The sequence below is a fragment of the Mesitornis unicolor genome, unplaced genomic scaffold, assembly GCF_000695765.1.
Source record: "Mesitornis unicolor isolate BGI_N332 unplaced genomic scaffold, ASM69576v1 scaffold2769, whole genome shotgun sequence".
NCBI lineage: Eukaryota > Metazoa > Chordata > Aves > Mesitornithiformes > Mesitornithidae > Mesitornis > Mesitornis unicolor.
The window spans coordinates 16,510-27,782 of record NW_010205057.1 but is presented as its reverse complement, the minus strand read 5'-3'; the positions used below and the strand labels follow the sequence as shown (position 1 = coordinate 27,782).

Below are 11,273 nucleotides of genomic sequence, written 5' to 3'. Positions count from 1 at the left end.
GGGAAAGAGGTGAATGTGAAGGGATGGGAAAGGAAGATAAAAGTGAAGAGCAGCATCACAAAGGAGAGTGTGGCCATTGGGAAACACAACACAAGGACCAGGGGACAATGTTCAGAACTTGCTGGAAGGATTTATTCAAGGAAACCTGTGGGATTCACTATTGTGCAGCATCACCTGACCAGAGCACTCAAATTTTAGCAAGGCTGGGACATTAACAGGTATTTGGATTTTTCACTGACCTTGGAAACTGCATCACTTCACCACCACTTTCACTGACGAGGACAGTGGTCCTGAGAGACCTGTGGTGGAGCCAAGAGTAAGGTCCAAGACTCTTGAGACTAGGCTTGACCTAAGGAGAATCTCCTTCTCCTCCTGTTTCTCTCATGAGGACAGATCTGGAGCAAGCCTCAGTGCCCATCAGCCAGAAATAAAGAAGACAGGTTCAACAACCTGATTAAGATCCCAAATTACTACTGCATTTGTGCTTTACTTTCTGATCTCCAGGTGGTCAAATAGAGATCAAGGCTGGACTTCTCCATAGTCACAGGCTAAGGAACTTCTTGTCTGCTTGTCTTGGAGTGGAACATTGCATCTCCCAAAGGAGACAGTGAATATAATTTGTGTCTGGGTTCATCTTCATTCTTCCTAAAAGTCCAAACCAGGCCCAAGAGGTCAGGCACAGACGCTTGTTGTATTTATTCCACATTGACAAAACTCATTTTTTTTGGTACATTTTGGCTGTGAAGGACACAGGTGTTGAGGACGAGCAGTGTAATCCAGGCTGGAAGCAGCGCGTGTTGCAGTGAGGACTCTGCAAAGGTCATGGAAAGGATCTGGGCTGTTTTGGGGACCCACACTTGCTGGTGGTGGAGCAGGCACGTGCGGGTGCCTGAGCTCTCTCCCCTGCTGTCTCTCCCTTCGGGAATCTGTAGAAAATTGCTCCCATAATTAGGCCTCCGACAGCATAAACAGCACAGGGTCGCCTCTTTAATGTGTGTGAGCAGGTTGTAACCTGCCTCTCTGCAGTATGCAAGCCGTCTGGCAGGCTGGGCTATTTGTCACTTGGGGGCTGTGATTTGAGGTAATTGCTCCTTTTGATTGCTGATTTCCACATGGGAGGGAGTGTTGTCCAGGACTCAGTGCGTGCCTGGAGGAGAGGTGTTCCTGCACGGCATCCTCAGCCTGCTCCCACCATGGTCCTACCAAGATGTCTTGCTCTGCAGGGGCTGTCTGTCCTCACCTCCCTGGAGCTCCTGTCTGCCCCTATGCCTTCACCAGCAGCAGCATACAAGTATTCATGGTTAAATGTGCATTTCGACTCATTTCCTGACAGCTCTGCACCTTGATGTTCACTTTCCTGGGTGCGTTTGAGGGTTGGCCAGGTCCCTAAATGGATCTGAGACCTCCAGGATCAGCAGGAGAGGAGTGTGGGGCTTGGATAGAGCCCAGGCTGGGGCTTCTGGCCCCAGGAGAAGGTGGCAGGGAGCCCTATGTGTGATGGAATGTGTGCTGAGCCAGCTCCTGGCATCTCAGCACCATGGGCAAAACAGAACATCAGGGGAAAAACAGCTTTGAGGGAGATGCCCTGGTTTCACTGGGCACCATCTCTGAGTGAATTTAGAGGCACAAAGCATCCCCCAGCCCAGGACAGGCAGCCGTGCCCCCTGGTGCTGGTGCTTCTGTCCCTGGCCCTGCCACACTGGGACTCCACTGTGTCCTCGGGTCACTCCTGGCCTTGGGCTCTTCTCATTCCACCTTCACCTCCTCCTTGCTGCCGGGGCAGCCCAGCTTCTCTCCACGAAGTATGGACTTTCATGCCAAGCCACAGGTACCAGCCACAGCCCCTTCACTCAGTCCACCTCCCAGGGCAATTGCCAGTGCGGTTGGGGTCCAAGATGGGTTCTGCTTATTTGTACACATGCAGAGACTGGGAGGTGGGGGATGTCTGTGTTCATGAGCACAGGATGAGGTTTCGCTTTCCTAGAGGAGTGCATGGCCCAGCCGTGTACAGGGTCTGCAGGTGAGGCCTTTGGAGGTTTGCTGTACCCCAGGACAGGGCCTACACGATGCTGTGAGTGGTAGGCAGGTGTCCCAGCACGGCTATTCCAGCTCTCCAAGAGCAGGTCAGGAACAGGTGAGTCTTTTGGGGTGTCCTGTCCAGCAGAAGGAGTGGCCACTGGGAAGAGATGCCTACTTCCATGTCATTAGGTCCTGGGCTTGTTCATGTAAGAGACCCAAGACACAAAAGATGCCCTCTGTGTTGACCCTTCCTCTGTCCATGGTCCCTTGGCAACCTCTCTGGTGCTTGGTTCCCTCTGCTCCTCTCACTCAAACTCTCCAGAAATCTCTGAACCTGGCAGACAAGCACCCAGTGAACATACCTCCAGAAGCCAGTTCCCATGGGAAATTCATGGAAACGGTCACTTCCTTTCTGTTTAAGAGTGAACAATAACATTTGAAGCGATGCTGCCAGTGTGACTTCCCCCTGAGGCAGCTCTTCGTTTGCTCCTTCAGTGGAGAAGACTGAAGCAAATAACCCCACTAAGAAGGACTGAGAGGCAGCATCCCCTTGTGCACTAAGCACATGGTGGGGAGAGGAGGATGAGTGTCCGGTCCACAACACATGAGCTGTACTCCAGGAGTAGTCAGGTTTCTTTTTAGGACAGGCAGACTTGATTCAGGTGTATGTCCTTACACAGAGAGGTAGTGTTGGAAGAAAGGGAAATCTCTGGATTTACAGTGACCGGTGGAAGAGGGAGAGAAGGGGCAGGTGGAAGGGAAGGTGGGAGCTGGAGGTGGCTGACTTGCTTTGGAAAGCTCGTGTGTTTGGTGGATTTTAGATTCTTCTTCCCCGCCCCTTCCCCACTCCTGTGATTTCTGGGAACATTCCTCCAGGCTTTGATCTGCATTCCCAATACACTCCAAGTTGGAACAAACTCATGGTTTATCACCTCATGGCTGCTCAGTTCAGTTACCACAGGCTCCCACCCCCTCCTGTATCCTGGGCTTCTTGGTCATGCTACAGCTTCCATGGCACGCCCAAAGGCTGTTTGTTGGGCATGATCGCTCATGTCATGTGCTCAGGCAACACGATGATGCCCTTATCATTCACATTAGGAGGCAGGAACATCGCCCATTGGCAGGACAGGACAAACGTGTGTGTCCATAACCCGGTGGCAATTTCCCCTTGCCAGGTCTTTACTGAGCACGTCAGCCTCCCGCTTTGATCTCCTGCTCTGGTTCATTTCTCAAGCACGAACGCTGTCAAGGCAGAATCTGTGCCCAGACAAACTCTCCACGCCCCTAGCTAAACAGTGTCATCGTACCACGACCGTGCCATCCCCTGGGCGCACGGGGGGCCAGGGGCTCCGTGTTGTGCTCGAGTTTGTTCTCGTGCTGGTGCAAAACAGGAATGAAGCCAATTTAGTCATGCAAGTGAAAACATGGTGCATTGGAGCAAAGAGCCAGGCTTGGACTCTCCCTTCCCACACAGGAATCTGCAGCTGGTCCTAGTCTGGCATCACCTGGAGGTGTCTCTAACATGGTCTTTACTGCCTTGTTCCATTCCCGAGGAGGAGACTATGCAGGCCTGTTTCTAGCTCTCCTCCCCATGCCCCCACCAAATGCCTGTTCCAACTCGATAGATTGATGGCATTTGCTTCTTTTGTTTATGGTCCTCAAGCCAGTTTTCAACCCACACGAATGTTCATATGCAAGCTAGTTTGGATTCATTTACCAAGTAAGATTTAATAAGACATAACTCCTTAACGAACAACGCAATACAGGACATTGAACAACTTCAGTCCATCCCCTTATATTATAACCTGTTAAGGTTTTCAGGGGAGATTTGTTCCCTTCAAGTCTTCAGAGCTGTTTTGACTTTTGACTCTACTCTGGGTGCCCCACTTGGGTTACTCCAAAATAGAGTTAGTCATTTGGAAGACATTTTTCAGGAGAATCGGGGCCAGCTATCCTCGCTTGCAAGTTTTTTTCAAATGCTGAACACTATGCCCAGCCTAACTGGAGTAGAAAAAGAATTGAAATATCTAAATTTTCAGGACATTTTGAATTTGACTTGGGCTCCTTCAGTAACTGGCTTCATTTTGCAACGTGCAAGATAGAGAATGCCCTAGAAGCTCTCCAACCCTGTCCTGTACCTTGGCCAACATCTGTCTTTGCCAGATTGCACCTTTGGAAGGCTTCATCAGAAGAATTATCCTTTAACCCTCTCTCTGCTCTTGCCCACTCACTAAATTGAGACAACTGGTGTCCTCTGCCAAGGGCAGTGTCAACCAGGATGACAGAAAGTCCTGGATGAAGCAGGTCGAGCTCCCTTGTTGCTAACAAGTTGCAAAGAGCCACAGCGGTGTGCTCCATTGCAGCATCCTCGCCCCTTCTCAGACACAGGAGCCAGGCAGTGACCTGGGGGAACCATGGTGCCCAGGCATCCAGAGGAGCTGCAGCTCCTCACCTACAGTCATCTGGGAATGGAGATCTGTGTCAGGCAAGGTGCTACCAAGGGAGCAGTGATGCTGCCTCCAGATCTCAACATGGCAAAGCAAGGTCATGGCCCTACAGGCGTCTGTCTCTTTGCCAGCGACCTCTGGAGCCTGCTCTGTCATGGAAACCCAGCAAAGCTGCTCCCCTAGGAGCACCCTACTCCAGACCTGTTGCTGCACTGCTCCAGGAAAGGCTTTTCACCATGGTGCCAGCACACTTGAGCATTGCCCAGGAAGCACCCCTGCACACAGCAGAGCTGTCACTGCAGGAGTCATGCCCCAAAGTCAGCATTATTGCAGCACTATCTCTTCCAGGAATGACAGCCCCTTAGAGTGAGACCCTGTGTGGACAAGACCCCAGAAGGCGGATGTCTTGGATGTCTCAGATGTCTGGGAGCTGGCATGGGTGTTGGTGGGTGCTCCCACACTGCAGCAGTGCTGGTGCTCCATACCCACAGTGGCTCCACTAGTCCTTGTACCCACAAGGGAACGGGAGTGGGAAGGAGGTTTCTTCCCTGGTGCAGGGGGGGAGGAGAGGGCTGCTGTGTTCAGATTCCCAGCATCCTCGTACTTGATTTTGTTCTGCTTTTATGCTGTTTCTTGCCCTCCAGTCCCTCGAGTTGCAGGAGCTGCCTGGGGAAGGGACCAGTCCGCACAGGGAGGCTGCGTTGCAGGTCCTGAGCCGGCCGTGCCCACACAGCCGCAGAGGCATGGCACTCCCTGTGACGAGAGTGCCTCTGCCCTGGGGCCGAGAAGAGGCAGGTGAAAGAGCCAGTGGCTGGGAAGGGGTCTGATCTTGCCGCTGTGCCCTGAAGCAAGAGGTGAATGGCAATGAACACCTGCCTTTGGCTGCAGTTTCCCTTCTTGGCACCGAGCACTCATGTTTGGATTCAAAGTGCGGTAACAAAGCCCTTGCCGGCGAACACATTTCAACATGTTATTATTCCCAGGCTGGCTTTCAAGATCCTCTTTCTATTCCTTCTGTACTGATTGCTCTTGTTTCTCTTGGCTCCTAGCTCTGGCTTTTCAGGCTTCATTAACTGGAATTTATTAGCAACTTTAAACAATCTTCCTGCTGCCAAAAAGAGAGAAATAAAGAAAAGAAGAGGAAAAAAAAAGAAAGAAGCAAAGAGGAGACACACAAAATTCTGGGCTGCTCCCTGCCTGTGTGAGGCCCAGGTCTGAACGCCTCTATCACGGGAGGCTTTCAGTGGATCACTGGGGGGAAGGACGGGACCATGCCTGCTGCTGTCCCTGCACTACCCCTGCTGGAGCTGGGGGCTGTGGGGTCAGAAGAGAGCACAGAGTGATCAGGAGAGGAGTCCTTGGTGGCACTGCCTCTTCAAAGCTGGCAGAGACTGGAGAATCTGGTCTCTTGGCAGTCTCTGAGCATCAGGGTTAATTGCACCCACAACACCTTCCTGAGCAGCTCACAGTACAAACTAATGACTAACAGGTCCCGGCACACCTGAGAGGCCCCTTCTCCTCACTGCATGGATGGGTAAATAGAGGCACTGGCAGGGAAAACCGTTTTACCAGGACCACACAGTGAGTGAGCAGTTTGAGCTGGAGCAGTCCTGTGCCCTCATGTGTTGCCTCCGATCCCATGCGTGACATGGTCGTTTGGTCTCTGGAGGGGAGCTGAACCAACACAGAAATGTCCCGTGGGTCACAACCTGGCTGTGATTGCTGTCCTCGAGACCCTCAAGTGCCAGCCTGCTTCTTGTGTTCCTGACCTGGTGTGGGTGCCTGCAGAGGACTGAGGTACCTGGGGCTCAGGTGGATCCAGCAGCCTGGATTCGCTGTGCTCCAGGGCAGCTTGAGGGAGTGGAGCATCTCCCTGATGAGGAGCGGCTGAGGGAGCTGGGGCTCTTGAGCTTGGAGCAGAGGAGACTGAGGGGTGCCCTCATTCATGTTTATAAATTTGTAAAGGGTGAGTGTCAGGAGGAAGGAGCCAGGCTCTGCTCAGTGATAGCCAACAAAAGGACAAGGGGCAATGGTCCCAAGCTGGAGCACAGGAGGTTCAACCTGAACATAAGGAAAAACTTCTTTACTGTGAGGGTTACAGAGCATGGCCCAGGCTGCCCAGAGAGGTTGTGGAGTCTCCTTCTCTGGAGACACCCAAACCCCTGGCCATGTTCCTGTGTGACTGCTCTGGTGATCCTGCTCTGGCAGGGGTTGCACTGGGGGAGCTTTCGAGGTCCCTTCCAACTCCTAATATTCTGTGATTCTGTGTGCAACATGGTACATGTGTCCTCAGTTTCCATGGGAGTGCTTCATCTACCCCTTTTCTTTCCTCTTCCCAGTATTCCTGCTCCTTGGTTGAACCCCAGCTCCATGCGTAAGCTGAGCCTTGAGTCCCGCTGATCTCTGACTATCATGATGCTCCACCTCAGGGAGCCCGAGATGGTGCTAAAACAGAGGCACAGAATGAGGAATGGTAAAAGGTGTGAAACACCAGCTCTCCTCCAAGCTGCTGTGACTCTGGGATATGGGACCATCTCTAATGAGAAGATGGGCAGTGGCAGAGCAGGAGAGGGGAACTGTGGGGAGCTTGTGGGGAGGCAGAGGAGCACGGACCTGCTGGGGTGAGGGTTACAGGACATCCTCGTGTGTTAGAAGGCCAGGAGTGTCAGGAGTTTATTGGGTATTTCTCAGCATTAGAACAAGGTAAAAATGTCTCTAATGTATAAGAGTTTCAGGGGACTTGAAAAGGAGATTTAAAAGCCTGAGCTGAATTTGGACAATATTTTGGCTAAGGAACCTGTAATTTTTTTTCAGAATGTTCAATCATCCTATGTAAGTCATCTTTGCAATAAAGCCATTTAAATATACCGTTTGCTTTTCAGGTTTGACCCAAAGTGAAAGATTAAAGGTTAAGAAGTAACCTGACAATGGAACAAACTTCTTTTGTTTCAGATCAAGGAATTCTTTTGGGTTGACCCAAGGGAATGTGTTCAGAGTAGATGAAATCTGCAGAGGTTTGAGCTGTGAAACCTGAACAAACTTCTGTCGAGGGTGTGTAAACAGGCAGGATCTGTTTGATTGATTCCCAGCACAGAGGATGATCCCATCCCGAATGGGATGGTCTTGATGTGATGTTTTGGGGTGAAAGTTTGGTAAAGATATAAGGGAAAAGAGCAGGGGAAATGCCAGGCAATTGGTATTACAGGTTGGTGACAGCCTTGTGACTAATGTACATACACACACCATCCCTGTCTAAATGCTGTTGTTGAAAGAATTGCTTCAGATTCCGATAAGATATAAAAACCCTTTCTTGCTTGATTTCATATCAATTTCTTGATTGACATAAATAGGATCACTGTATTATTGCTATCAAATTCCAGCATGAACCTAGGTATGCATAGATATATAATGCTGCCATTTCCAACTCTTCTCCTAAATGTGATGTTTTTCCCTAGTCAAAATACCTTTGCTTTCTGAATGAGGACTTGGTGCATTTTGAACCTCTAGCAAAACGTTCTCTAACAACTTCCAATTATTTTTCAGATTTTCAAGTTTAAATTTTTCCTCTTCATTTCATTCCTAGTTAATTTTGACTGTGGGAAGCTGGGTCTTCTAGAGCCTGTGAATATTTATTCATTGCTGGTTGAGACTGTTCTATTTGTACCTGATGTAATCAGGACCTGGTTGCTTGCAGCAAGACAACTGCTAATTGTATACAACAGAGAATGGTGTCTGTGTGTGAAACACTGCACTGCCCCCAGTAATACACACTTTGGGTGCCCACACTTCCACAAAGATGTTGACAAAATGGAAAGAAAAGGCTGCAAGATGGGTGCGAGGTCTCCACATCCGACCTTCTGTGGGCAGCGTGAGCTCCAGAGGTGAGGAAGGGTAAAAAATGCCTCCTGCTCACGCTGTAAATGCTGCATGGGAAGGGGAATTTGGGCAGCTGGGGTCCTTACAAGTCTAACAAATAGAAACTACAGACAGATGAAGAGGAGTTGCAAGATCATTTGAAGTTATAAACCTATAATATGATAATAATGAGATTTGACCTGTTATGGGAATAATGAACTTCAATGTCTGGTCTGATCTCTTTAGTCAGGACTGAATGTTCAGAGAAGAAAGTTTGTCTTTGCATGTATGTGTCTACACAAGTCTGAATGCTCCTGTGCAGACTCATCTCTAAGTGTACAGCGGGGACTTTCTGCTTGTGACAGAGGTGCCCGAGCACTGCACAGGGCCGTGTGGTGCTCAGGTCCGTCAGCAACACAACCCATGCTTGTCACTGGCTCTGCGCTGTGCTAATGGATGCTGATGACTCAGGGCCACTCCACTGCAGAACATGTGGGACAGCACATCTGGGAGATGAAAATGCCTCCTTTCAGGGTAGTGAAAAACCCTTCTCTGCAGGAAATTCTGACATTCTGGAAACTACCATTTTTGAAATGGCAATGTCCTGAGCGGCAGTGGCTGCAAGAAGTGATCCAGTAAAGTCAAAGTGTTTCATTTAGACAGAATAAGCTGTAGTGTTATATATCCAGTAAGTTTACAACATAGACATGAAATGCAGCATTAATATTAGTATTTCATGCAATGTAATTATAGTGTTTTGAAGAAACTGCATTTTCCAACAGGAGGTAGTGTGTTGAAAGGAGCAATAGCACGGGAATAACACCTGGAGGTATTCAAGTGGAATAAGACCATACAGGTGCAATTTACCCATGCAGAAATGGCCAATCTCAATCTTTTCCCCCTGGGGCTCCCATTTTTGGGGCTCTGAAGGTATTCCAGTGGTTTCTAATGCTGGTGGCTAATTTCAGAAGTGGAGCTGCCCTTTCCCTGACACAGCCCCATGCTGATCCGCAGGGACAGCGATGGCTGCTGTGTCTGAGCGTGCCTGCTCCGACTGCAGCACACACGGTGCATGACGGGACACCCCAGCCACTGGAGCAAGTTTTTTGGACTCCAGTTGCCCAGGCTCATTGCCATCCAAACTGCAAAGAGCCCGGGAGCCAAGGTGTCTCTGGACTGTGTGGGGACTGTATGCAGAAGGGGAACGAAGCTCCCTGTTTGCTGGCTCTGCTCTGGATTACAGTGCTGATTCTTGCATAATGGTTTGTGTCCTCTTTTATTTTGGCTTTTGGCACGTGTGCCATCTCAGCCTGAAGGTAATGACCTCAGTCAAACCCCTAAGCTAGAGTAGCAAATAAACCCTCTCCCAGGTGCAGCCTCCTTCCATCTCAGCCTGTATCAGCACTGGGGGCTGCCCCCAGAGCCACAGGCACCCTCTGCAGTGTCCCCCCGCCACCCTGCCCATGCTGGGGTGGCCGCTCCATACTTACAGCTCCTCCAGGAAGCGCAGGTGATGGAGAGCACTGGGCTGCAGCCGGCTGATGTTGTTCATGCTTAGGTCTCTGGTGGGGAAGAAAGACAGGAATCTCTGATCAGTCACACTGTGGTGTGTGTGGAATAAACCCCAATGCCAGGCTCTGAGTTCCCTCTCTGTTAAGAGGGAAAACGAGAAGCCCTTGCAAATCCAGCATTAGCATCTTATCACAGCCCAGGCTCTGCCTGCAAAGGGATGGAGAGGACTGACCAGAGAGAGACACTTCAGGGTGGTCTGCCTGAGGTTCTCCAGGGTATGGAGCAAGTTAGGACATTTCCTAGCAGCACAAGCAGTGTTAGTGCCTCACAATTTTTGGACACTAAACAGGAAGCCCGGTGATGCTGGAGTAGGACAGTGTGTCCTTGCCAGCCACCACAAGGAGGTTTTCCAGTGTATGGACAGAGAGCTGCCTTGGAGGAGAGAGCAAGGCTCTGGGAAGAAGGGGTACGTCCTACTGGGTAAGCCTGGTCCAAACTGGAAAATCTAGAGAACAATGCCAGGAATGAGGGCTGGAGGTTGGCTCCATGGTTGACAAAGTCTGAGTTTATGGGGTGGGAGGAATCTGTCTGATTGTGCTTGTCTCAGTCTTTGTAAATCCAGCTAAAGGCCCCCCTCCTATCTGAGGGTCTGACAGACCCTTGCAGAGGAGGCTGTGCCACAACCCAAGGGTCCAGGGGGTCTGCTGAGTCTTAAGCCCTTAGGACATTACAGAGTCACTGTGAGCTACCCACTGCAGAGCTGTCATCACCTTAGGATATGAGAGCAGCAAAGTCTGCAGCAAATGGTGCATTGGACCAGCTGGGAGCTGGAACAAACAGGGATGCTTCTGGGCTCCGAGGGTCTGCAGGAGGTACTCCATAGCTTCAACCCTGCCCTTGTGAGCAGCTGCATGTGACGACAGCCCCAGTCTAGAGCAAGCTGTGTGTGGATGACTCCAAACAAGCATTGATTTTAAAACTATGAGGAAAGATGAGGCTGAATCACAGAAACACAGAATCCTTAAGGTTGAAAGAGACCTCTAAGATTATCAAGTCCAACCATCAACCCAATCCTACCATGGCCACTAAACCATGTCCCCAAGTGCCACATCCACGGCTTCTTGAACACCTCCAGGGATGGGGACCCCACCACTGCCCTGGGCAGCCCCTTCCAGTGCTTGACCACTCTTTCAGTGAAGAATCTTTTCCTCAGATCCAACCTAAACATCCCCTGCCACAACTTGAGGCCATTACCCCTTGTCCTGTCACTGGTTACTTGGGAAAAGAGACCAACACCCACCTCTCTACAACCTCTTTTCAGAGAGATGTAGAGAGAGATAAGGTCTTTTATCTTATTAAAAGCTGGTGTGTTTAAAACCAATAGGAATGAATGGGTCATATTCGCTAGGGAGCAAAGCAACCCTGGTCAAGTGCCATTTG

General features: G+C 50.3%; 1 protein-coding gene across 1 annotated transcript in view; it reads right to left on the bottom strand.

Moving 5' to 3' along the window:
* LOC104545972 (leucine-rich repeat-containing G-protein coupled receptor 6-like) overlaps positions 1 to 9,883 on the bottom strand; it is a gene marked incomplete at both ends in the record, with an annotated part of 91,701 nt that extends 81,818 nt beyond the window's left edge. Inside the window, one exon of the mRNA XM_010191243.1 lies at positions 9,812 to 9,883. Within this exon, the coding sequence (XP_010189545.1) occupies positions 9,812 to 9,883 (72 nt within the window). The remainder of the gene's footprint in view (positions 1 to 9,811) is intronic.
* Between the last annotated feature and the right edge of the window lie 1,390 nt (positions 9,884 to 11,273).